Genomic DNA, 25,299 nt, shown 5'->3' with positions numbered 1-25,299 from the left:
AAAAAGACGTCTCGGATGCAGGCATACGCAACTGGCGCCGGGCAGGTTTCCGGCAGCTTGTCCATGTCATCCTTGGAGTCGGTATCCATGGGGTCGTCACCAAGACCGTTGCCGAGGACATTGCCGTTCTCATCCCTACGACGATTGTGACTGTCCTTATGCACATTAACCTGCGCATCGCTGCCGAGAAGCGCACGAGCACAATCGTACATATTGTTTCGGATGAAGTACTCATAGATGTAAGTGTTGAGAAGTGTTCGCTGGCTCTCAGTGGGAGCTAGTACTGGTCGCGGAGCAGGCCCGGGGCCAGGGCCAGGAACGGCCTGGGGAGGGACGACACCATTGTTCATCATCGGCATGGGTGCGCCGACTGGGCCACCCATGGCGTTCATGTTGGGAACGTTCGGGTTTACGTTCATGGTGATGAAATCGCGTCACAGACAATTGTCTGCGAGACAAGGTGGGAGTGGAATGGATGGTTGGCGATGTAGGCGTCGTGCGTGATAAAGTTCGTCGGTTGAGTTGGAAAGGGACAGCGACCTTGAGGTGCTCGATTAGCAAGTCTCGCCGTGAGCGGTGACCAAAAAGGTTGCAAGTCTGGTCCAAGTCAGTGGTTCGATGGCTTGATGTTGAGTCGAGTTTGTAGCGTTCTCTCCGTGGAAGACGCGGAGCGCTAGCAGCCTCTCCTGGCGCGGGACGTGTCGGGGGGCGACAGAGGCCACCGGACGAAGAGCAAGCCTGAGGCAGAGGGACAATCAGAAGCAGCGGCGAAGGCACTGCTGGACGTGCGGAAAGTGAATAGAGATTGAGTTGGATGGACGGGGGTTGAGGTGCGCAAGTGTGGAAGGCGCTGGAATAGTTGCGAGGCGGGCGCGGCAGGAGGCGTGGGCGTGGTATGGCAGTGGTGACACGCTGGTTTGGCGTGCCGCTCGCGGTAGTAGGGTGTTTTACGGGGCTCGCTTAGTTGGTCTCGCGGATGCAGCGCAGTGGCTCATTCGCAACACGAAACTGGCGAGGCGATGCGACAGAATCGAGTGGCCAAGCGAAAGAATTGGATGCATCAAAAGGCGACCATGGGTAGGCGACACAGGTAAGGTCGTAGCTGGAGAAAGAGAGGGGGTGCGCTCTGTATGGGTGGAGGGGGGGCGCCAGCAGGACGAGTCGATGAAGGAGAAGGGAGTCGCTAGTGAAGAGGGAAAGGATGGGGTTGGGATTTTCCCAATTTTCGTTAGCAGCCAAGTCGAAAGCTAGACAAGGCAGAACAGGGGCACTTAGGTGAATCTGGGCATGGGGAGCTCTTGGGGGACACCCGTAGACCTGGGTGGCAGGCCCGAGAACAGCGACGAGACTTCCAATTGCGGGTAGAGCTGAGCACGTCTGCGCATTTATGGGCACGTGTGAGCCTGAGGCATACATTTGAATTCATGCCGTCCTGTTGGCTAGCTTTTATAGATAGGTAAGGTACCTACCTCATGTTAAGAATGAGTAGAGTTACGGACGCACTGGGGGAAAGTTGCACCGTGCAGCGTGAACCGAAAAATGCTTGCGTAGCTGTCATATCTGTCGAAGGGCCTTCCGCACCTTGATCTCTTCTAATAGTCTCTAATTGTGATAGTTGAGACGTATTCTATATCATCAAGAAGTTCACACAATGCCCCACCTGAGCTGTCCTCCAGATGCCAAGCGCGGCTCGTGGGACGAGGAACTCCTTACCGTTAACTAGGCGCCTCTCTTCCAAAAGGGCGACCCCGCGCCGACCCGGACTTGTCCAGCACTTGGAGCTCTGCCCCGGCATAGGGCCGCCCACGCGATCATTCAGGGGTAAGTATTGCATGATGGCGATATCAGGTCGTCTTGTTCTATGCTTGGAGCACTCATCCCCATTCCGGCCATGATAGGAGATATCAAGCAACAATTCAGGTCGGCATTGCCAACCGACTCGTGTGGCAGAGCCAAACTTAGCCCACCAATCTCAAAGCACAGCCTTGTCCGGGTGCTTCGCCTGTTCGAATCGCCAATGCCATTCTTACGTTTCGAGCTCATACGCGCACTCCTAAGCCTGCGCTTGAGCGACCGCTTCTTAGCAACAGAGTGATATATGATACCAAGAACCAGGCCTTGACTTGCCAGGCCTGTTTTCAAGTCCTCCGCTGCCTGCATGTATGGTTCATTAGCCGGATTGATGCTTCAATCTCCACTCATTGTGCCGATCGTGTGAGGTGATTCGAGTGTGCGAGGTCAGCCTGGAAAGTTGGAAAAACCGACTGCTTTGCAATTCGCTACGCCATTATGAATTGCTCATGCCGAACAGTAATTGAGGCGCAGCATATCTCGGAACTGGGGGCTACTCAATCGTCCTCCGGGGGCAGTTCATCGTCAATATATCGTATCAACGAAACCCTCATTTCCGTTGTATCGTTACCCCGAAGTACATCGCTGATGAAGTGGGCCTCGACTTGTATCTGCACCATTTCAAGTGCCCCTCGAAGTACTCCGCAAAATAGGTTGGAATACCAAAGCTCATCCTGTGCCCGAGCGTCATCTGGCAGCTCGACAAAGTCGGCTAGGGGGTTCTCATCAAACACGAGGGAGAACTGTTTGTTGTCTGTCGTCCAATTGGTAACTTGCGGTGTGATATTGAGGAAGATTTTGAATCCAACCTAGTGTTGATGGCTCGTCAGTAAAGGAGGGGGATGGGCTGGGGTTGGCCTCCATGAACGCACTCTCGCAATCGCATCCGCAGTCTCTCGAAAATTGGAACATCTCTTCATAGTGTTTGATTTTGCTAGGTAGTCCTCGATCAGGCGCAACCCAATGTTATAGCCCATTTTATCTAGCTGCTTGTTGACCTCGACATAATCACTGTCGAAGTCCTTGCACAGCTGGGCAACTATGGTACCGTAAGTGAGTGTAACAAGCTCGGCGTTGACTTTGTCGACTCGAGTCCTGGGGGGGCCGACCCGAGGTTAGGACTGGAAACGCATTGGTAGAGGATCGTTTTAGCGAGAAGGAACTTGGTGCTTACTTCCATATCCTACGTGTGTTAATACCGATATCATGGGCACGCAGATCCTTGGGACAGGCCACTTACTCCTCACCGAGCCGAGTAGCCTTGTTTGCGGACATGTTTGCGGATATCGCCAATCAAGGATACAGTTGGGGGGCTTGGCCTCGACGCTGCAGCTCAGAATGCGTTGACTACCTCGGGAGGTATGACGTGAAGTCTCCGCCGGCGGTGTGAGGAGCTCGCGTCAGGTGATTGTTGCCGGACGCGGGTGGGTGTGAACTGGTGGGAAATGGCAATTTCGTGCGCGAAACAATAGCTACATTGCCTGTTACGACTTGAGGTTGTTGTGATGCATGGCAGTCGCTCGTGGGTGGCAGGCCCCGACTGTTCCTGACTGTAAACTGGGCCCACGCTACAGCCCCGACGGACGCATCATATGTATCTAACTGGGCTATCTCATTTAACGAAAAGTCGACCCACCACGAACACGTCTCGTCGCGCCAATATGGTAGTACATCCATCCTTTGCGAGTTTCGGTTTCGGACCAGATACCTAAGTTCTGCATTTCGTACCTTCCAACGCGCGCTGTATCAACAGTTGACTGGCGGCACATCCCAAGCGTCCGACTGTCCACGAGCCCACCTACAGCACACGTTAATCACTCGCTTGAAATAACACTACGAAATCACCCGATTCGACTGTCCAGCTTCACATGTCGGCCGAAAAACGACCCGCCTCCGACGAGCCAGGCCCCAGGCAGGCGCTGGTTAAGAGACAAAATGTTGGAACATCTTCAGGAGCCCTCGCAAGGCTCAATGCCTCTGCAAACGGCACTGCTCTTGTTAAGACTGTGAGTCGTTATGGATTTCGTGTATAGGTAATGATGATTGTTGTTAGTATGCTTACACATCTTCTCTGTAGGCTCCTCGAACCAGTGGGCTGCAAGCGCCGGTGATGGAGCTGTCCGGCCATTCTGGCGAGGTCTTCGCAGCCAAGTTTGATCCTACTGGGAACTTCATCGCTTCAGGATCCATGGACAGAAGTATATGTAAGCTTTTACTGACATTCGTCGCAGTTGCATTCATAACAAATCGCTGACTTAGTGGACATAGTACTGTGGAGAACATATGGCGATTGCGAGAATTACGGTATCCTCAAAGGGCACAGCGGTGCCGTTTTAGACCTCCAGTGGTCGAGAGACTCGCGAATTCTTTTTTCAGCCTCGGCCGACATGCATTTGGCCAGCTGGGATCTCGACAATGGCACACGGATACGGCGCTATGTCGGCCATGAGGAGGTCATTAATGCTATGGACATCAGCAGGCGAGGCGACGAGGTGCTCATCAGTGGCAGCGATGACGGGTCAATCGGGCTCTGGGATCCTCGAACCAAACATGCGGCGGACTACATACAAACGGATTTTCCTGTGACGGCAGTCGCCATATCGGAAGCTGGCAATGAAGTCTACTCTGGCGGTATCGATAACGACATCAAGGTGTGGGACTTGCGAAAGAAAGCCGTTGTGTATTCCATGCTCGGCCATCAAGACACGATCACTTCATTGAGGGTATCCCCTGATTCACAGTCGCTCCTATCCTATGCCATGGACTCCACTGCAAGAACATGGGACATCCGCCCCTTTGCACCAACAGAACGCCACATTCGGACGTTCGATGGCGCCTCTACGGGCTTAGAGAAGAACCTTGTTCGCGCAAGTTGGGACTCAGCTGGCAAACACGTGGCCGTGGGCTCCGGGGACGGCACTGTCACCATCTGGTCCAATGACTCCGGGAAATTGGCGTACAAGCTTCCTGGACACAAAGGCACTGTCAACTGCGCCGAATTTGCACCAGGATCTGAACCTATTCGTAAGTGTAAGCTTGGTGGTTTTTTTTGTCCAATCTAACAAGACAAATAGTTCTCTCGGCGTCTTCTGATCGCAATATGCTTCTGGGCGAGCTACGATGATTCACCTACACTCTACCCACTGAGACATGGCAAACCACACAGAGCCTTCGATGTACTAGATCGGTGGTTTATTCGGAATTACAGCAGGAATGCAGGGAGGCTCATCGCAGTATGGCTACCGTCTTGCTGTCTTGAAGAGATCAAATCATGCTCTGGCTACCCTCTCGGCTTCAGATCCAGGCGAAAGAGGGCGTGTGCGCTTGCGACCCTCCGGGCCTTCTTAAGCGATGAAAGGGGCCTGGCCAGGGACGAAAATGAAGGCATGAGCCGTTCAAAAACTTGATTATGGGAGGGAGACTAGCCACTCACCATATTGTAGTCGATACACATTTGGACACGCTGAAACGTTATGTTTCTCGGATGTCTATGAGATGTTGTGTGACGGTTTCCGGGCTGCGCGCACAGGCAGGCGCCTGACTGCAACTACGCACTTGAGAAATGATGCTGGCGTTACTATATCAGACAGTTCAAAGACAATAACAGGGCCGTCCTTATTGGTTGATCCTTCATCGTGCCAGTAGCTCACCACAGCGTTCATTATCCATCTGTAGGTTATGCGCAGGTCTCACAAATATTTCATTAAAGTCGCTCCTGTTAATGGTGTGTGGTGTATTTGGATGGAAGCAGGCTGTCAATGAACAAGTCGCGCCGCATTTCTTTACATTGGGCTTCACAGGCTGCTTCCGACATTCAGAATAGTTGACGATGATTGTTTCAATGTCTCGAGAAATCGTACAAAAAAGGGCAAATTACTTGAGGCAAAATGATGAAGAGGAAGGAATGCAAGGTACAGAAGAGAGTTCCATTTCGAACTACCAAGGAGACAACGATTGGGTGACGTTCCAGTCTAGGTAGGCATCTTAGTGCTGTTTTGTGCTTCAGCTATTGATTCAGGGCCAATCAGCCGATCGCCAAAGCCGCGTGGGGTCTCGAACAGGGAGGGGGTTCACACGAAATCCGAAACCTGATCTGCCCCATCACCAAACCCCGTGCCCCTGCGTGTCCAGGCGGCAGTCGGACAGCATCATACATGTACGTGTCGGAGGACAGGCAAAGTATGACATGGTCAGTGGCAATGAGTGTCACTTCGGTCGATAAAGCGTACTGTCTGGGAACCTTTGGGGTCTTTGGCCCCTGACGCGTCTCGTCTGAATGGACGGAACATAACCCTGCGACGCAGCGATCGCGTTACATTTCCTCACCCCTCGTCCTAGTTGGCCTCCCCTCCCTTCACCCGTCCCTTCCAAGAATCCCGTACCCATAGCACAATCCTTGGTGCAAGGCCGACATGTTCTTTGACCTGACACCATCCGATCCATTCCCCCAAACCAACAACATATTTACCCCTAGCTGTCTCGATCCGCGCCCCTTGCCTAATATTGATCAAGCATGCCTCTTCCCACCTCCCCGAGGCCCAACTTTGGCAAACTTCTCTTTTCGGGTGGTGTCACAGATTCGCAAGACTGGCTATTGTCCGAGTACTTCTGTTCATCAAGAGAAATTTTCGTTGTAGTAGGTACCAGCTATCAATGTCGTGGCTCACGAATATACACTTGCAGAAGGCAGGCACTGACTGATCGACATCTCTTAGCGACAACGATCCTCCCGACTAGCAACAGTTACTATCTAGCGTCGCAGTGCGCTGTTTTGCCCTGCAATAGGAATCATCACCTCACACTCAGCAACGACCCATGTTGCAGGCCATGAACAAAGTAACTGCATAGATCGCCCTCTCTTTTGTCTGACGACACCAGCCGATGGATCGCCTGGGTCCGGGGCGCGCTGCGGGTTATGGGGAGACCGAACAGCGGACTGTTGGGTTGCACGAGGCTGGTGGACCTGCAGTCGCGAACGAAATGCAACAGGCCTCCTCATGGCGCCTAGGTCCGCTTTCAGTACGGCGCCCACAACCTTTCACAAGACGATCAGCCGATGATAATGCACCCATCACGAGCCTCAGTAACGATACTGGCGAAGCCGGTGACAGCCCCAAGACTCCACGATTCAATCTCGGCTTCAGCCTACCACCACTTCGAATCGACAGAAGTGAGGGAAATGGTCAGGGCATCTCTCCTCGATTCATTCAGCAATATGTGATACCAACTGCTGCGTCTCGAGCAGGCGAAGTCAGGCACTCTCCTCCGATGCGATCAAGTGCGCCGATGTCGCCGGTTCATTTGGCTGGAAATAGATGGCCCGACGCGCGTTGGTCGGGCATCTACGTACACGAATCGAGAGCTCTAGAAGGAGGGAACCAACAATATCGACGCTCCAGACAACCGAGACGAGGGACGTGGCTGGGGCTTAGGCAGCCCGGCCATGCTGGCACTCAACCGAAACGCTTTTTATTCTGTTTGCCGTGGACCGCCTCACAACGTGCTCGGTCCCTGGCTGTGCAGTGCTTCGTCTCAGGGTGTCTGGTTCTCATGACTCTGACTGTTTGTAAGTTGTCTTGCTAGTTAACGCTAGTCTCTCGTATGTGGTAGCGCCGAGTAACGCGATCTAACGCAAGATTCAAATAGATCTGGCCTTGACTGTGTCTAGAAAGATCCAGCAGAGCGAGTTCACGGTACTTCTCATATTAATGATCCTCTTTGCCGCTGTCTTTTTCAGTCACAGAGTGGTCCGCCTCTGCCTGCTGGTGTATCGGCCGCAGCCAGAGCAGCCAGTGACACATGAAGCGCAGCATCTCGGGATCTTTGCGGTGCCGGAAGAGCCGATTCGATTCGAGTAGTCCTGGCCCGGAGAAGAAGAGGGATCCGAAGTTGGACAGCAAGCCGCCAAGAAACCAAGCCGCCTCCGTACGGTGCCTGGCGGCAGAGTGTGGTAAGATCCGGCACCTCCCTTGTCGTCCGCCCTGGCACATGATGAAGTGGATCACTGACGAGAAGATAAAATTAAGCGAGTCGACCCTGATCGCATTTACTGGCAGCGTAACCCAAACGCGGTACCGAATGAGCCACTACCTGCTCGAGGCGACTCAAGAACGACAGAGATGGGGAATCCAGGCGCTTCTCGACCGCCCTCATATGCTTCGGAGGATGGAGTTGACTACGTTGTGGAGGCTAGGCCTCGCTCCATAGCACCTGCCGCAATGATGGAAATGCCCACGCCTCAGCCCGTCCACCCCTCGGAGGTGGGGCGGCTGAATGGAAGGCAAGCTCCATGGTGAGTGTACGATTGGAATCGGGTTGTGGCATACACCTTAAGGTACCTTAGCTGCAATACATGTATGATTCGATGTTGTTGTCATACAAAGGCTGGTTCGATGTCAGCTTGAGCTCGGTAAAAGGTCAGGTACGTGGAACAGTACCGTGAACTCCGTAGGAGCCACTGAGTGCTTGGACAGTCAGATACAACATGCCTGTTGAAGCTATATCACGTGTCGCAAACGTGATGGTGGAGTGATTACCCACCCCACAACCATGTCGAGTCGAAGCGACCCCTCCCCCCGGTCCCGGGGCAGGCGCACGGTGCCTGGCCCTCATACGCCAGTCACAGGAGAGCACCAGGAACGAGGTGTCCACCACGATGGATCTGTGCCTCTCCTCTTTTGGACCTTGGGGCACCCGGCCTGTGGTCTGCGTCTCTTCACTCGCCCATGCCCTTCTCGCTCCCCTTTCCGCTTCCGCTTCCACCAAACATCGTCACTTTCTTGAAAATTTTTCCACTCGAGAACCCCTCTCGGGCTGCTGGTGGTGAGAAGATTGGAAGGTTGTCGTCGTCGACGGTTGTTGCTGGACTCAGGAGAACACTACTTTCCGCTCATCGAAGAAAACGATACCCCCCCGCCGTCCCCCATTCCTTGTACGATTTTCCTGCAATCCACCACTTTACTCGCAAACCAAGGTAAGCTGTCTTCCCTTCATCTTCTTGCTCGTCAATTGCTTTCGCACGACTGAGGCCGTGTACACCCCCTCCTTATCCGCAATGTCCCGTCTCCCCTCCGCTCCCCTCCGCCCCCTCCGCTCCCCTCGGCCGAGGCTGTGTACCCTATCACGCATCACGTACCACCACCACCACAAAATTAACACCACCGGCCAGTTGCAACTGCAGCATGCTTGCGCCTGCCTCTCAACGCCAGAGATGGGCGACACAGGCACTCTCCGCTGAGATCTTTCGGAGCTCCTTGATATTGTTGCACCCGTCCTTGAGTCCGCCTACGAAACTAGAAAAATTCCGGTCGCCTAATTTCGCTTGCGAGTGCGTCGCATCGCAATTTGAGAGCAGCACCCTGCGTCCAAACCAGGTTGCTCTTTTGCGCCGCAAGACACGCGCCCGCGATTTGCCTTGTTCGCTATCCTACCATTGCTTGGTGCGCCAGGCCTCAACCATATACTGCGACTGAAACTTGTTAAGCGCACCTGCGCAATTGATCGGCTCAACTGTGGAACACCATACGGATCAGCCGAACTGTTCTGCCGGAATTGTAGATCGACAACTTACAGGTCTTATTGTCGTCCTTTGGACCAGTGGCCGGCCGTCTGTATCAGTAAAGCCTGGATGAAACCTTGCTGACAACGTCTGAGGCAGATCATCATTGTTCACATCATGTCTTCCCTCTCTCGCCGCGCCTGCTACAAGTGTGGCAATGTTGGCCACTACGCCGAGGTCTGCTCCTCTGCTGAGCGCCTTTGCTACAACTGTATGACTCCCACCTGCCAACTATTATTGCGCCACTCCCACTGACTATCTACTAGGCAAGCAACCCGGTAAGCTGTGGTGCGCCAAGCCATAATATATGAATCACTCACTGACGTAAACAACGAAGGACACGAGTCCAATGGCTGCCCTCTGCCTCGTACCACCGAGGCTAAGCAGTGCTACCACTGCCAGGGCCTTGGCACGTTCAGGCGGACTGCCCGACTCTTCGCTTGAGCGGTGCAGGTACTAGTGGTCGCTGCTACAATTGCGGCCAGCCTGGTCATCTCGCCGTAAGCCAAGCTCCATCTACCAATGCAAGTCTCGATCTGCGTTCTGACGAACTTCATTTTCCAGCGAACCTGCCCTACCCCAGCTGGTGTTGGCCTGGGTCGTGGTGCTGCCGTTCCCCGCGGCGGATATGGTGGCTTTGCACGAGGCGGCTTCGCCGGCGGTCCGCGCCCCGCAACCTGCTACAAGTGTGGAGGACCTAACCACTTTGCGCGCGACTGCCAGGCCCAAGCCATGAAGTGCTACGCCTGCGGCAAGCTCGGCCACATTTCTCGCGATTGCACCGCGCCCAACGGTGGACCGCTCAACACCGCTGGAAAGACCTGCTACCAATGCGGTGAGGCTGGTCATATCTCGCGCGACTGCCCGCAGAAGGTCGCCAATGGCGAGATTCCCAACGATGTTGTCGACCTTAACGCTACGGCCACTTTGGCGCCGCCTGTCGCTCCATTGGCCCCCGTTGCCTAAGAAGAAAAAGCCCGTCTCCCGCCCCTGTTACTGGTCGGACAGGCACGCCTTGTCACCTGCGCTGGCCCGCTTTCCAGGAGTCTCGGCTTGGTCACTTGCTACGGTCTCTGTGCCGTGCGTACCTAGGCCGAAACGGATCTTGCTTTAGAACTATCATCACAACGACCTCAACTTTTTCTTTCTTTCACGCTATTCATCACGCACGGGCTCACGCTATCCACACGAAACATTACTCATGGACATAGGGCGCATCACTTGTTTTTATCTCTACGGCGTCTAGGACACATTCCTCTTCTTCAGCTCTGTCGGATTTTCAAACCCTCGGACACGGCTCAAGCTTTCATTCAACGAATCATACATTCTTTTGACTACAACTCCTGTAATACGGTCCTTGACTATTACGCAAGTCCAGCTCGCACAGAGTTCCCGCGGTGGATGAGAAGGAGGAAACCTACGATTACCAATAACTTTACGGCCTAATGCCCCTAGGATTTATTTTGGGCACGGCGAACGTAAGGCTCGGGTCTTCTTGTGGACCCCGGTTACGTTTGAGCGGCAAATGGGACAGCGCAGACAGACGGTTATTGAGTAGAGACTCTTGGCAGAGTGGCATAGCGAGCCGTTATCGTGCGATACTCGTGGTCAGCAGCTGAGCGACTTCTTGGGTGTCTTGAAGAAGTTGAACTCACGGAGCGTCGGTGAAGCTGCCAGGCCTGGTGGGCGACATAGCAAGATTTTCTGCCCGACGACGGCAGTAGATACCAAATGTCAATCTCAGAGGCCCTGGACCGATAACCCCTCTTCTAAAGAGGGCTCAGTTTGAGATTGGTTGCAGCGGTAGCTGGTTGGGTTGAGAGGAGGGAGTGACTGTGGCTACGTAGAATATTTCACTCGAACGGCGAACGAACAGGGACGTCAGTCGACTTGATTGTCGCGATGTAGACATGAAATACCTCATCTACCTTACTGTGCACTGCTTCCAGGTGTTCGCGGTAAGCAGACGCGATACTACCTTTCACCAGGCGCTCGACAATCGGAGCCTGGATCTGGTCGCTAAGGGTTTCCGTACTTGTGTAGTACTTTCGCAGGCCACGTTGGCTCACGCCGGTGGTTTGTGCTGCGTGCGAATGCAGACGGCACATGCAGACGCAGTTTACCATGTACTGCTAATGTCACTGCACCGACGTCCAATCATGGTGGCGGTGGAAACCATGTTGCTCAGCCTCATTTGCTTGCCTCTTTATGGGCAGCTGCGACCCCTCTCTGCGTGGCGGTTGCTGCCTGGGTCTGGTGAAGCTTGACATGTTTCCAGCTTTGTCCAACCCGATCACGTTGGTGTCTCGACCCTCACAAACACACCGCCTCTCCCGTGATACTGCATGCTTTGTGCCGACGTTCGCCGTTTATTCTGCGTATCGTTGCGCGCTACTTTGTTTTTCTCATTCGTCTGCCTGTGCCACCGATCAGCCGGAGATCGAGGTGCCAGCCCGTCATCAACTACACAATGGCCTCCGCAGCCGTATCTAAAGGCAAAAGGATACAGCAAGCGCCTCAAGCGGCCATTGACGAGTTCTGGGATAAGTTTACCACCAAAGCTCCGGGCAAGGGTATCATACATGCACTTAACCTTTCGTTAAAATGACTTGAAGACTAATCAACGACCGATAGCCACTACTGTCATTCCCAGGAACCCCCACGTTGAAAAGGCAGTTAAGAGAACAACACATACCTCATTCGACGAAGCAGTAGCCCTCTGCCGGATCAAAGTGCGCAAGATCGTGGATGAATGCCGCGCTGTTAACCAGAAGTATCGCGACCCGCATTTTGATCTCGAGTTCGATTTGAAATTCGGAAGTCGGAATTGTCTCGACTCCCTTTGGAACATTAAAGACAGAGAGCCGCCGGATCCTTTGCTGCGACCGAGGTCCATTAAACGCGTTGTTGACATATTTGATGAGCCTCAATTTTACATCGACGACGCTACTGCCAACGATGTGCGCCAAGGTCGTGGGGGCGATTGTTGGCTTATGGCAGCCCTGTGCGGCCTCAGCAATAAGCCTGGCCTGATCGAAAGGGTGTGTGTTTCACATGACCAGGAGGTCGGAGTCTATGGCTTCGTCTTCCATTGTGACGCTGAGTGGTTCAGTGTCATCATTGACGACAAGGTACGATGGAACCCCTTCGTCGTCTCAAAATCACTTTCGCGGTGGCAAGTGAACCTATTGGGGTCACCTCCTGACCTCAATTGATAGCTTTACCTCACAAAACCTGACTATGACGAAAGCTATCTTGAGCGAAACCTTTGGGATGACCGAGAACGCATCAACTCAGAAGATGCCTACCGCAAAATCTACCAGTCAAACAGCGGCGCCTTGTATTTCGCCCAATGTGAGAATCCAAACGAAACGTGGCTTCCGCTACTGGAAAAGGCTTACGCGAAAGCTCATGGTGAATACTCTGCCATCGAGGGCGGTTTTACCGGCGAGGCCGTCGAAGACTTGACCGGAGGGGTTACGACTGAGCTCTACACCACAGATATTCTGAGCAAAGAGGTTTTCTGGAAGCAGAAGTTTCTGCGCGTGAATCAAGATTGCCTCATCAGCTGCTCGACTGGGTTTGCTTCAAGAGGCCGGGGTGAGCGTAATGGAATCGTCGAAATGCATGCGTACAGTGTAATGAAGGCAGTTGAGCTCAACGGGGAACGCCTTGTTCACCTGAAGAATCCATGGGGCAAAGGAGAGTGGAAAGGTCAGGCCAATGCGTTCTTCTGAGAATTGTTTTCGCCCCCCCCGTCTGGCGTAGTTTTTGCTAACGAAATATAAGGTGCATGGTCTGATGGCTCGAAGGAATGGACTCCAGAATGGCTACGGCAACTCAATCACTCTTTCGGCGATGATGGAGCCTTTTGGATCTCTTATACCGACCTCTTAAAGAAGTATTCAATGTTCGACGTTACTCGCCTCTTTGGCCCCGACTGGACTTCGATAACGAAATGGACCACTCTAGAGGTTCCCTGGGTTTCGGACTACCACAAAACTTCTTTCGCTCTGACTATTACTAGGGCTGGGCCGGTGGTCATCGTGCTATCACAGCTGGATGATCGCTACTTTCGAGGCCTGGAAGGTCAATATCGATTTGACCTCGGCTTCCGCTTGCATAGAGCTGGCGATGGAGAGGCATATGTCGTTCGCAGCGAGCCTGCATACCGAATGAGAAGATCGGTCAACGTCGAGATTGATCTTGAAGCTGGCAACTACGAAATCCACGTCCGTGTTGAAGCCACTCGCAACGACGACCTACTTCCCACCCATCAAGTGATTCGTAAGTACGCCAAAAGTCGGCGGGACAAGTTAATGCATACCGGATTGGCATATGATATCGCTCATGGGAAAGGTTTAATGGGAGCCAACGCAAAATCTACGCGCGCCTCTGACGAGAAGGTGCGGGGTGCCCACGAACAAGACAAACTACGCTCGACCATTCGAAGCATACTTCAGGAAGGCGGGAAGCAGAGATCTTGTGATTGGACAGGAAACCAGGAGAGCAGATTTACGAGGACCGGTCGCACAGTTTGGCGTCAGCCAGATGTAAATTCTGACGATCGCAGTTTCAACAGCTCTGAAGGCGGTCACGAAGAGAGCAACTTCATTTCAGCTTTGTTAGAAATGCGGGGCAAAGAGATCGAGAACGCAGCGACGAACAAAAATATGGGCAACCCGACCAACAACAACACAGGCTCCCTGTGCCATTGTCCTTCCGCCTCAGCATCGCCCACTCCAGAAGAGCCGGACGAGTTTGAGATGAACCCCTGGAACGCTGTAGTTGTGGTCGGTTTGAGGGTATATCACATGGTCGGGCCCGAGTCGCAAGTCCAACAAGAAACAGGTGATGTGGTCACGTTGCAGGTCCTGTCTCTTCAGACCAGGGTCGAAAGCGAAACCTTGGATACTGCCATGCAGGTTGCGGAGATGACAAAGGGCCTTGATATTGACGACACGGAAAAAGATGCGACTCTGAATGGGGGTATCAAGCAGAGGAAGAAAAGCATCGTGGTCCACATCAGTGACGGCTGATGCTGATGCATTGTCATAGGTCAAGTTGTCACCTGTTGAATAGATGGGCAGACAGTTCTATTCGTGGCATCCCGGCCTGGCAGCAAACGCCCGTGATAGTAACCTAAAGTATCGATACCAAGTAATAAGTTATCATGTATCTCATCAGTCGTTACTCATTCGCAGTCCTTTGAAATGTTGCCGCGAATGACTTGGATCAGAATATCAGAACTCGCGCAGTAGTTGTTGGATTTTGTCCTCCTCAGCTCCAGCGATGGAATGAGTTCCTTTTTTACCCTCACTGTTAGGTGTAGGCAATGATGCAATGCGGCCACTAACACGCACAAGAAGCATGCGCATACGCTCCAGCTCCCTCTCGACCTCGCCGCCGCGAGTGACCACGTTTTCTTGCAGACCAAGGCCGTTGTCACTTATACGGTAGGGCCGAATGGCCTTCTCTAGACGGCACAGCTGCTCGATTCGCTCATGTACCTGTGCCCGCCTCGCGACGAGAGCATTCAGGACAGATACATGGTCAGCATACCGCTTGGCCTCCATGGGCAGAGCGTCCAAGTCCTTTGTCACGGGCCAGGTGGGTGGAAGTGAGGCGATGGACTTTTCGTCGCCTTCGGGCCGAAATGATGGAAGCGTCAGCCAGGTTACCACAAGGTACGAAGTGGGAGGGAGGCGATTGCTCTCATACTTAGGTCGGCGTTTGTAGCGATGAGCTCACCGCTGTCCCACGTTGTCGTCTCATTCTCGGTCTGGTACAGCTTATCGATCTGTTCCGCAATGAGGCGCGTTGACTGTGGAGGATAGATCCGACGGGCGTGCTGCTGAAGAATTTGGGTAAGGCCGAGGAGCGCGTCATCGATTGCAGCAACCGGTAAGGGTTCGACTGCCGCAGCATTATCAGCGCGCCACCGGCGAGTTGGGGCAAGATTCAGAGAAAGCAAACGCGTCTGCGATTCGAGAAACGTCTGTTTCAGGGAGATGACTGTGGGCAGCGCATGCGGGACTGGAGCGTTCAAGACCATGGCGCGTGCATGGAGGTATCCTGTACCAGCCGATCTGGTTGGAAAGGGCGATTGCTGTACGTATATGGTCACTGAAGATAGAGAGGCGCTTGGTCAACATGACGCGGTATCACGTGATTGTGTACCAACCAGCATCCATGAGGAAGTACAGGGCTGTACATCAAGGCTACTCGCGAGGAAAGATCATTGGTGTTGGCTGTTGTATAAATCCAATCTTCTTGAAAACCTTCTACATAATAGATCGTGACGCCCTTTTCGATTCACACACCGGACCACCAATATGTCTCAGCAACAGTGAAGGATCCCCTGAGCGCCTTATCCGTCACGACCGAGCTATCGGCAACGATGATCTCGTACTCCCCCTCTTCAGCGCACCATTGGTGCCGGTCTTCGTCCCAGTAACTCGCAGCGTATTTGGGAGAGATGTTGATGATTGCCTTCTTGGTCTCGCCCGCCGCGAGTGTCACCTTGCCAAAGCCCTTGAGTTCTTTCAGCGGACGATTGACCTTCGTTGCTTTTTGCCTGGGGGCCACATAGACCTGGATCACTTGAGCGCCGTCGATGGACCCCGTGTTCTTAACTGATAGCTCCACCTTCAGGTTATGGTTCTGATCCGAAACGGCCAGATCAGAGAACTCAAAGGTGGTATAGGATAGGCCGTGGCCGAAGGGGAAGAGGACAGGGCGGTCTGCGTACTCGTAAAACCGATAGCCGATATATACGTCCTCGCCATAGAATGTACGTGCGAATTCAGCACGATAGTTTCAGGAACGCCGGGTTGTCCTGTACTCGAATAGGAAAGCTTAGGGAGAGCTTGCCAGAGGGGTTCACGTCGCCGAAGAGAACGTCCGCGATAGCGTTGCCGGTCTCGTTACCGCCGTACCACGCCTGGATAACGGCTGCTACATCATTGATCCATGGCATAGTGACCGGGGTGCCTGATTGGTTCACCACTACTGTGTTGGGGTTTGCTTTGCCGACGGTAGAGATGAGTTTGTTAAGATAGCCAGGCAGGTCCATATGGTCGCGGTCGTGGCCCTCAGTCTCCCAGTCGGCATTCAGGCCAGAACAGATAATGACCTGATCAGCATCTCTTGCTAGTTCCGCAGCTTTGCGTATCTCCTCCTTGTCGTCGATGACCTTACAGCCGCCGATACGTAGTGCGCCACCGCCGAAGACGACGTTATTGCCCTGAAGCTTAGATGCGGGGGCTGACGTGAATTGGACTTTGAATGTATAGGTCTCACCCTTCTTGAGTTCGGTCGTGCCCCTTTCTTCGACCGTAGCAGTGCCGAAAAACGCATCGCCTTGGCGCTGCTTCGTCTCATTATCGATGACCAGCATTCCGTTGACGAAGAGGTTGGCTGTACCGCAAACTATGAGACCAAGTTCATATTCACAGTCCTCTTCGGCAACGAAGGAGCCCTCTACTTCGGCGTACCACAGCGGGTTTTTGATTACGTAGTAATCGACGAGGTTGAGTTCCGTGTTCGTCAGGATGCGCTCGTCGACTGGCTTGCGAGAAGTAACGCTGGGGGGGTCGGTATATGCTCGGAAGACCATTCCTCGCTCCCCAGACGGCGACTTGACCACGTTGCCCAGTAGGGGCAACAGCTTGTGGGAATAGGCGCCTTGTGCGTATATGGGTTCGGATTCAAGCTTTTGGCTGATACCATCGAAGGGAGTCACAGCGTAGTATGCTGCAAGAGAGGCTGAGCCGCCGCCGTGATAGGTTGCGATTTTCGCATTGGGACCTATGATGACAGTCTTATCGAGCATTTCCATTAGCTTCGGGCAACCTTGAATGCCGGGGGGATGGAGGGGCCGGATGGTGGCGGGCGTGAGACCTACCTTCTTATTCTTCTTCAGTGGAAGCACGCTGTTCTTGTTCTTTAACAAAACAAGGGATTCGCCGCCGATCCGGCGCAAAAGTTCCGCCGTCTCAGGCGTATCGCCTGTCTTCTCCTCTGCATTTTCTGGGATGCCCAGCTTCATACATTTCTTGACGAACACAAGCATAGCACGAGCTCGCTCGTCCAGCACGTGTTGTTGGACCTTGTCGGTAGAGACGGAGAATTTGAGAAGCTCGCCACGGAAGCGTGACGGGCCAGGCATCTCGAGATCCAGGCCGGCATTGGCAGCATCGGTCGTAGTGTAAGTTCCATACCAGTCGCTCATGACCATGCCGTCCCATCCCCACTCCTTCCGGAGTATCTTTTCAAGGATATCGGAATTCTCACTACAATACACACCATTAACGCCGTTGTATGCTGTCATGAAGGCTCCCGGCTTAGAGTCGCGACTGTCAGCTGAATGGCATGCGTATATCCTCGCGCAGAAGCGCGCTCAGTTAGTATGCTTTGTACGGCGTTGCGCCTGTGCTCCTGATCGTGCAGACAAAGTGCTTGGGGGTGGCCTGGACGCCAGTGCTCTGAATGCCGTTGCAAATAGCAGCAGACCCGAGGCCAGCCAGGACAGGATCTTCGCCGATCGATTCGAATCCACGCCCACCTAGGGGCGCGCGTTGCATGTTGATTGTTGGGCCGAGAATGCAATGGGCCCCCTTCAACTTGGCCTCCTCGCCCATCTTTCTGCCGGCCTCCTCAAGCAGGGCAGTGTTGAAGGTGGCGCCGAGGGCTGTGCCACAGGGGAAACAGGCGGCTTTCACACCATCGAAGAACCTGGTTCCGCGAACGCCGTTGGGGCCATCACTGAGGCGAACCGAGGGGATTCCATGCTTGTGAAGAGCCTTGGTGTGCCAGAAGTCGATACCTGAGCGGCGGTGTCAGCATTTGTCGCAGGGGCAACTCTTCGTCCAGGCTCAGATCGGAAACGTGAGGGTACAAACCTGCCAGCAGGTCAACTTTTTCGGAATTCGTGAGCTTCTTGAGCAGAGCCTCGACGTCCAGCTCGACAACCATTGTAGCGGAGGTGACACGAGGGGTGTCTAGCAAGCGATCCAGAGTAGATGTAAATGTAGGATGAGGAGAAATATGGCATTGGGACTTGTCAAAGAAAGACTAGAGCTCATCCCTATTATATCACTCACTCCCCCCTTTTTTTGTGACGTCCAAAGGCAGCCGGCAGCGGCAATGAGGCACGAACTCCAAGGTCGTGACCCGCGTCCACTTGATTTCTCCAGTCTCGGCCAGTTTCCCCGCCGCCCCCTCCGCGGGGACCGGCAGCAATCGGGTCTTGGCCGGCGCGGGGCTGCCTGCCAACAAGCCTTGGTCATGCTCTCTCTTCGGCGCGGCCAATAAGCAAGCTCTAAGGCCGCGAGCTACCTGAACGACGTCCCGATATTCCGTCTATTCTCCCCATCAAGTGGAGTAGTCATCGTGGGTAAATGCTTAGGCTAACGTGCTGATGTCCTCAGCCATCATGGCACCCCTCATTCTTGTCCGACATTCAAGCGAGGTCATGCCGACGCCGAACCCTCGGTAACCGATAGGACGGCCACGTGACCCCAACATCTAGTGACGGCTCCAAGCTCACAGCTCATGCCTGTGTCCTGGTGGCAAGAGAGACCCCGCGTCCTTGGTTTATAGTGCATCCCTGAAGTGGCCATATCATTCTTGCTCACCTTTCTTTCACACTGCCTTTCAATGTTTGCGACCGGTGGTTTGAGTCTCTCTCTCACTTGAACAGCCAGCCGTCATGCGAGCTATCGAAAGCGTCAGTTATTGGCAGCCAGGCCAGCCAAAATGAGCACAGGGACGAAGAGTGCAGCAAGATCCGGCGACCTAACCCTCGTCTCCCGCACGCTCCCAACCATGTCGCTTGACATCTCGCTCGATTGTTTGTTCTTGTGGTCTTCTCGGTGCATTTATCATGCGCATCTCCCCCGAACCCGCGCAGGTTGAGCAGTGACTTGCGAAGGTAGCATCGCTCCCCCCTTACTCAAGTGTCTTGAGGTCCGTGGCTGCCAGCCAGCATGAGCTAGGCGATTGTGGAGCACGTTCACACCTCAATTTATTGACCGATGTGTGACCATGGTATTGATGGAGCTCGGGGAATGTTGGCAGTTGGCGGCTTCTCCCCGACGGCCACCGCCAAACCTTGAACGGCCCCCCACCGACACTATCGCGAAGGGAATAGCCAGTGCCTGTTGGTATATCTTGGGGATGACTTGTGACAATCACGGCGCATGCCGGGCACAGCACAAACCTTGTTCCTCCATGATTGATCATCACTGGATTCGTGGGGGCTTGTAGACAAGCCCCCCCTCGACAGTCTGATCGATCCGTTCGGAGGGTCCGCACTCACAGGAGAGACGTACGCGTCCCTCTACGAAGCCTGCCGTCCCCGTTCCCGTGGCTGACGGACTGCGCGAGAGAAAGAGCGAAGTGAAAATGGGGTCAACAGGGGTGGCCAGCCTGCTCCTATCGCATCGTCGTCCCCTCTCAACGCCTTCCCCGCCAGCCTATTTTCACGATTACCACGCCCCACGAAAGCCGAGGGGGTTAGGGATGACTGGAGTTGCAGCGATCGCCACTATCGCGAGGTGATGGCCAGATCGATGGGTACTCAACAGCCAAGACCGTCGACATTACTGACGACTTTTCTCAACTCCCGCCAGTATTGCGTACCACTCAAGACGCATACTCCCTTGCTGAAGCCGCACCAAGGTTGCCCGCCCCTTTCTCCTTACAGTACCCCCATTATGCCGCTGTCACTTACTCGGTGACGGGACACTAGCGTACTGTGCAACCGTCCAAGGCATCCTTCACGGAACATCCTGAAGGCAGGTTGTTGACGTCCGAGAGGCCAAGAAAATCACTTGCGCTTGACCGTAGCCGTCAAGCAGGTCAGCCCAGCAGAACCATCCGTGCCATTGCATTGTTGCGGCCCAGAAGCGTTATTTCCTGACAAACGAGGCATGGATGCGAACTCTCGCAAGCGCCCAGGAAGATGCATGTACAGGGGGGGGGGGTGAGAGAGAGGAACCGTTTCTCTCCGTATGTCGTTCAAGCACGGACCGAGCAGCTACCCTCAGAACACATGGCGTTCCAAGTAGGCATCGGCCCCATTCCGAATGGCAAACAACAGGTGAAGCGTACCGAGTACATGTACCTCGAGGAGATCTCCCTTCAAAGTTGGCAGGGGCTACGCCTGGTAAGGAATGAAGAGGTGCCAGAAGCGTCCAACCAAACGTACCTTGCTCTCGCTCGCCATCTCTGTCTGACCCTGTGCCCTGCTTGCCGGCCTCGCCAGCCCTGCGCAACCCTGTTTGGACAGTGGATGGGCACAACTTCAAGTTGGTGATTGCGTGGCGACGGCAGATGGAACAAGGGCATGCCGGCTGTCCATGGGATTCTCCGCATCCTAGCGCCCTTTCGAAGAAGCCTGTTTCGGGGTCTTGGTCTCGGCCTTGTATCTGAAAGGGAGTTCTGTGGCTTGAGCCTCCTCGCGTGATGTCGCGCGACGCGCCCAACCGTTGGTTGATCTGACAAAATGCCGAGTGTGCCCAGCGTCGCTTAGCATGCGAGAGCTTGATATCTAATGTTTGACCATACCACTTTTAGCAGCGCTGTCAAGTCCACAACCCATGGTACCGGGTGTCAGCCGCTGCAGCTCTAGTGAGTGCGGACGGGGAAATGATGAGGCCAAGAAGGGGGAGGGGCTGGGGTGAGGCGGTAAACCACGGGCCGCTTCATGTGAAGAAGGTGCCCCCCCCCTTTTACCAACAGCGGAGAAAGCTATGCTAGAGGGCTTGCGCGCGAGAAGATTCCGTCGAGAACGTCAACGGGGCCAACGAGGACCAAGAGCCCAGGGCTCTTAGTGACGGAAGACGGGACCAAAGAGGTGGAAGGAGGGCTCCGCCTGCAGTATGGCGTTGATGAGCCCGAGGTCCGCCAGAAACCGAGAGCTGCAAGGTGCCGTTCCGTTTGCTACCCGTCGATGGGCTTATCAAACTGAGGCTCTCTGCGTATGGTCCGAGACGTGGACGAGACGTTGGCGATTGGTAGACTGCATGTATGGGTTGCAAACCCACCACAAAGGAGAGCACGAGCAACGCTATGCAACGGTGTACACACAAAAAAGATGCCGACTGGTCATGCCTAGCAAGGAGGTGCCACTATAACGGCCTTCCGCACAGGGTGGACTTCCATGCATCACAGAAAGGGGGCAGGCCTCAGGGCAGGCAAGACAGTTTGTCAACGCGGGGGTGCCTTGACGTGATCCTGGTAACGCATTGGCTTTGGCATAAAGAGTATGGAGGCCAGGCTTCTGGTGGGGGGGGGGATTCCAGGTGATCTATCTGGAGCGACGGCGCAAAGTCTATTTTGTTCCCTATAAGCTTCGAAACTTCGATAACCAAGCAGCCAAAAATCCCGGGCAGGCAACGTAGAGATGAGGCACAAAATAGAACGGATCGAGCTGCAGCAGCGAGAACCGGCATCCGAAAAGGAAACACTGGCACCACACCATCACTAATGGGCGAGACGAGGCGAGACACTTCCTCACAAGGCGTAAGGCAGTAAATGATGTACATGTACTAATCAAATTGCGGTGTGGTGCGGCGGGGTTGGCGACTCGAGGCAGGCTGGAGTCGCGATATTAAATCGAAAACCAGAATGGTGGAAAAGCAAACGAGGACATCTGAGGGTATTCTTTCCATGTGTCCATATGTAAATGTGAAAGAGCAGGTCGACGAGTTTGCGGTAGGTACATTGTACGGCGGTGCCGGCGGTGATGATGCATCAACAAGAAGAGCTGCGTTTCTTGTCTCGTTTGCCCCTGTCTTGACGTTTGCCCGTTTGTCTTTGCTGTTTGTTCATCTCGCTCCCAGGTCTTTTGTCCGAAGCACCGATGCAGGTTTTAAGATCCCGCTGTCCTGCCCTGCCGTTGGTCTACATGATCAGGCATTTACGCAACTCGTCCAAAAGTGTCGTGAGGATGAATGACGAATAAGGAGAACTAGACCAAGCCTAATCAGACAGGGCTGTGTTCTCAGCCCCCATGAAACAACATCCGGCGTTGACGGTTCCGTGTCAACTAGGAACACTGTCCGAGCGGGAGTTGCGACTGGCAGGCAATTACTTGTACAGGATAGCTTCCTGCCTGCACGCCCCCCCCCGCCCCCCCCCTTACAACCCCGCCCATTCGATTGCCATGCCCAGAAAGCTTCGTTTTGGGTGCTGCGGGGTATGACTCGACCTGGTACCCTATCGTACTGGTAGTGTGGTGAAGCGGGGGGAAAGCCGTGTCTACTTTCGGTGAGATCCGGAATGGAGATGGCAGTGCGACAGAAGCACCACTTGTGGATGGAGACGCAGTTGCACAAGACATTTACGTATGATCAAGCAGGCCGTATATTGCCAAGCCAGGCAGTAATAGGCAAACAGTGTGCGCAAAGATCAGGACGGTGAAGGCAGGGTCCCCATGAAAGGGCCGGACATGGAACCGCGCCAGGGTAAGGGCAAGGGCCACAGACCGGGTGCACAGGAAGGGCGCAGAACGAAGAACACAAGACCAAGACCCCTGGTGAACATCTTTCGATACGCTCTCTGGTAGCGCACTGAGCGAATAGCGTCTAGGGCACCGCTGCCTTGGCATGTGTGCCGGATCTCGTCCGGTAGTCGGAACGCCTGGGTGCCGGTGCCTGGCATGGCAGGACGCATGTGCGCCTGCAAGTTTGTCCGTCTGTACAAGAGTACGCTTGTCCTGGCCTGGTTTGGCCTGCCGATGGCTGGGTGCGCATGCGCACCGTATCTGTCATCGCACATCGTAGCACCTAGGGTCCCCTGGGGTGCCTGTGAGTGAGGTCAGCTTTCACCACCGTTCAAAAGTTCCCCTGTCTTGCATGTGGTGATCGGCCTTGCATGAGCCCCAGAGAACTAGTAGGTGCGCCTGTAGGTCGGATAGGATGGGCAGCTAGCCGGAGGCAGGGCAGATGACAGCTGCTCGGTGCCGTCACGGAGGAACGGGTCGGGTCCGAGGTCGTCGCGACCCAGCTGTCGTGCTGCCGCTGTTGATCCCGAAAACAATGTCACAAGTCTTGCGACGAGCTGTTCATGTGCTGTGATGGGGGTCATAAGATCTGATTTGTTTCGTGGTCGAGGATGGATGATTTTGAGAGGTCGCCAAAATAGGCCATGTGCGTCTGCAGCGAGACCAGCGTGGCGCCTGCCTCCAACCCCCCGCCTCGCTCGATCCTTCCCTCACTACCGCACCGCACTTCGTCCCCACCTCACGAGGAAGCTGGGCGTTCTTGCTTACCGTTCTTGCTTAGCGTTCTTGCTGAGCGTTGTTGCTGAGCGTCCTTGCACAGAGCTTCAATGTCAAAGGCGAAAGCCCCTCTGCTCGCACCCTCTGCCCGCATTAGCAGTGAGGGACACGAGTACGGCGACATAAATCATTCTCGGCGTCTCCCCCGGCAAATACATGTAGAATCGGACCCCACCCTAGGGCTGGCTGTGACGCTACCGCTGAGCTACTCGCCAGTCTTTGGGAAGGGGAAGGGGGGCCCGTTGGGAAGCTGACCGGGGCCAGGGTGCGGAAGCCCCCTACACCTACCATGTACAACCACCTACATACAGTAAGCACCACAAGGTATATGGATATCGTATCGCGTTGTCCTTGCCAAAGACAGATCCAGCCAAGATCGCACGGAATGGAACATCATCTGTGACATGACATCAACCCGACGCCTGGCCAAACCCTGCCCTGTCCGGCCTTGCCTGTTACCCTGCCTGCCTTACCTTCTGTTAGCCACATTGCCTCGCCTTATCCTACCTGGTACTTGGCCAGCCCCGTCTCGCCCTACACAGCCATCACGCCTACACTATCAACGACTCAGATTGGTGATGGGCTTGACAACACCTCATCTCTCCATCTCTCGGCTCATCCATGTGAATGCGCCAGCCCAAGAGTAGCAGCCGCCTACGGTAGCCACTTGAGTCTTAGCACATACGTACTCACCCAGGCGCAGAGCACTGATGCGGGAAAGATAAACAAATGGCCCCTCTTCAAGGCCCACATGATGAACACAAATGGAGGGGGACAAAGCTTGAGCTATGGAGAAGAGAAGTGGGTGACTACATGGTCCTCCTCTTTCATTCTCTCAACCCTCTCTTGCTCACTCTCGCAAAGTCGATAGCTCCCTGGGGCACGCGAAAGCCAAGAATGAGCTTGGCATGATAGTGTCGGCGATCGGCGCGCACACGACTGCCGGCGTCAACAGAACAGGATCGCCGATAATGCCTCCAAATATTTCTGTCGTCTTTGTGGCTGTGGGTGTGTGGGAAACGCGTACTGAGAAGAGACATGGCGGCATGCAACGGGTTGAACACCACAGCCGGCCCCATCCACCCATGGCCCAACACGGCAAACATATCGTGTAAACCAGATCCAGAGGTTAGGAAACCCCGACAAGGCCATCCGCCGATGTGCCATAGCGTTACGTTGCGTTGCGTTTCTTACATCATCCCAGCGCATTGCAAGGGCATTCATATTGAGCATTGTCATGAGTAGTTCACAACAACGCTTGACAGCCTTGACAGCCTAACCTGCACTGCCGACCCTTCGTACCCAGTTTGAGAAGGAGGACACGTCAAGTGGACACAGAGCTGAAGTAAGGTGCGCCAAGACCCTACCCCTGGTCTCCCCATCGCGTGAAGCCCTGTACCTAGCCTTCGACCCCATCATCGCGTCCGAGCCCGCAGACGCCAATGTCCATCCACCCCCCGGCCAAGGTTACCCATCCTGCCGTCCGCGACCCCTGCCCCTCACTTCAACTGTCGCTTACAGAACCATTTGCTCACCCAGGCCACGGCTCTTTTTTACTTCCGCTGGGGTGGAAGGGGGGAAGGGGGACACACCAACCTCCCAT

The 25,299-nt window shown here is 54.4% G+C and overlaps 10 protein-coding genes across 10 annotated transcripts in view; 6 read left to right on the top strand and 4 right to left on the bottom strand.

Moving 5' to 3' along the window:
- Positions 1 to 419, bottom strand: part of VDBG_04309 (SOM1 protein) — a gene marked incomplete at both ends in the record, with an annotated part of 2,776 nt that extends 2,357 nt beyond the window's left edge. Inside the window, one exon of the mRNA XM_003006310.1 lies at positions 9 to 419. Within this exon, the coding sequence (XP_003006356.1) occupies positions 9 to 419 (411 nt within the window). The remainder of the gene's footprint in view (positions 1 to 8) is intronic.
- A 1,929-nt stretch (positions 420 to 2,348) lies between these two features.
- VDBG_04308 (trafficking protein particle complex subunit 3) lies at positions 2,349 to 3,126 on the bottom strand (the record flags this gene model as incomplete). The annotated part of the gene is made up of 3 exons (XM_003006309.1): positions 2,349 to 2,660; positions 2,724 to 2,946; positions 3,092 to 3,126. The coding sequence occupies 3 exons, from the start codon at positions 3,124 to 3,126 to the stop codon at positions 2,349 to 2,351; spliced, it is 570 nt and encodes a 189-aa protein (XP_003006355.1).
- Positions 3,127 to 3,533: 407 nt separating this feature from the next.
- VDBG_04307 (WD repeat-containing protein) lies at positions 3,534 to 4,975 on the top strand (the record flags this gene model as incomplete). The annotated part of the gene is made up of 4 exons (XM_003006308.1): positions 3,534 to 3,857; positions 3,929 to 4,055; positions 4,120 to 4,875; positions 4,926 to 4,975. 4 exons carry the CDS (start codon positions 3,720 to 3,722, stop codon positions 4,973 to 4,975), a joined length of 1,071 nt encoding a protein of 356 aa, XP_003006354.1.
- Positions 4,976 to 6,831: 1,856 nt separating this feature from the next.
- VDBG_04306 (conserved hypothetical protein) lies at positions 6,832 to 7,891 on the top strand (the record flags this gene model as incomplete). The annotated part of the gene is made up of 2 exons (XM_003006307.1): positions 6,832 to 7,417; positions 7,878 to 7,891. The coding sequence occupies 2 exons, from the start codon at positions 6,832 to 6,834 to the stop codon at positions 7,889 to 7,891; spliced, it is 600 nt and encodes a 199-aa protein (XP_003006353.1).
- Positions 7,892 to 7,970: 79 nt separating this feature from the next.
- Positions 7,971 to 8,634, top strand: VDBG_04305 (predicted protein; the record flags this gene model as incomplete). Its single annotated transcript, XM_003006306.1, has 2 exons — positions 7,971 to 8,143; positions 8,349 to 8,634. 2 exons carry the CDS (start codon positions 7,971 to 7,973, stop codon positions 8,632 to 8,634), a joined length of 459 nt encoding a protein of 152 aa, XP_003006352.1.
- An 892-nt stretch (positions 8,635 to 9,526) lies between these two features.
- VDBG_04304 (zinc finger protein GIS2) lies at positions 9,527 to 9,664 on the top strand (the record flags this gene model as incomplete). The annotated part of the gene is made up of 1 exon (XM_003006305.1): positions 9,527 to 9,664. One exon carries the CDS (start codon positions 9,527 to 9,529, stop codon positions 9,662 to 9,664), a length of 138 nt encoding a protein of 45 aa, XP_003006351.1.
- A 267-nt stretch (positions 9,665 to 9,931) lies between these two features.
- VDBG_04303 (zinc finger protein GIS2) lies at positions 9,932 to 10,375 on the top strand (the record flags this gene model as incomplete). The annotated part of the gene is made up of 1 exon (XM_003006304.1): positions 9,932 to 10,375. The coding sequence occupies one exon, from the start codon at positions 9,932 to 9,934 to the stop codon at positions 10,373 to 10,375; it is 444 nt and encodes a 147-aa protein (XP_003006350.1).
- A 1,504-nt stretch (positions 10,376 to 11,879) lies between these two features.
- VDBG_04302 (calpain-5) lies at positions 11,880 to 14,586 on the top strand (the record flags this gene model as incomplete). Its single annotated transcript, XM_003006303.1, has 4 exons — positions 11,880 to 11,982; positions 12,044 to 12,540; positions 12,628 to 13,123; positions 13,199 to 14,586. 4 exons carry the CDS (start codon positions 11,880 to 11,882, stop codon positions 14,446 to 14,448), a joined length of 2,346 nt encoding a protein of 781 aa, XP_003006349.1.
- Positions 14,587 to 14,652: 66 nt separating this feature from the next.
- Positions 14,653 to 15,464, bottom strand: VDBG_04301 (conserved hypothetical protein; the record flags this gene model as incomplete). The annotated part of the gene is made up of 2 exons (XM_003006302.1): positions 14,653 to 15,053; positions 15,131 to 15,464. 2 exons carry the CDS (start codon positions 15,462 to 15,464, stop codon positions 14,653 to 14,655), a joined length of 735 nt encoding a protein of 244 aa, XP_003006348.1.
- Positions 15,465 to 16,214: 750 nt separating this feature from the next.
- Positions 16,215 to 18,385, bottom strand: VDBG_04300 (beta-glucosidase; the record flags this gene model as incomplete). Its single annotated transcript, XM_003006301.1, has 3 exons — positions 16,215 to 17,793; positions 17,831 to 18,236; positions 18,313 to 18,385. The coding sequence occupies 3 exons, from the start codon at positions 18,383 to 18,385 to the stop codon at positions 16,215 to 16,217; spliced, it is 2,058 nt and encodes a 685-aa protein (XP_003006347.1).
- Positions 18,386 to 25,299: the final 6,914 nt, after the last annotated feature.

This window comes from Verticillium alfalfae, genomic scaffold (genome assembly GCF_000150825.1).
Source record: "Verticillium alfalfae VaMs.102 supercont1.4 genomic scaffold, whole genome shotgun sequence".
Lineage (NCBI taxonomy): Eukaryota > Fungi > Ascomycota > Sordariomycetes > Glomerellales > Plectosphaerellaceae > Verticillium > Verticillium alfalfae.
This window is presented reverse-complemented; position numbering and strand designations above follow the sequence as displayed.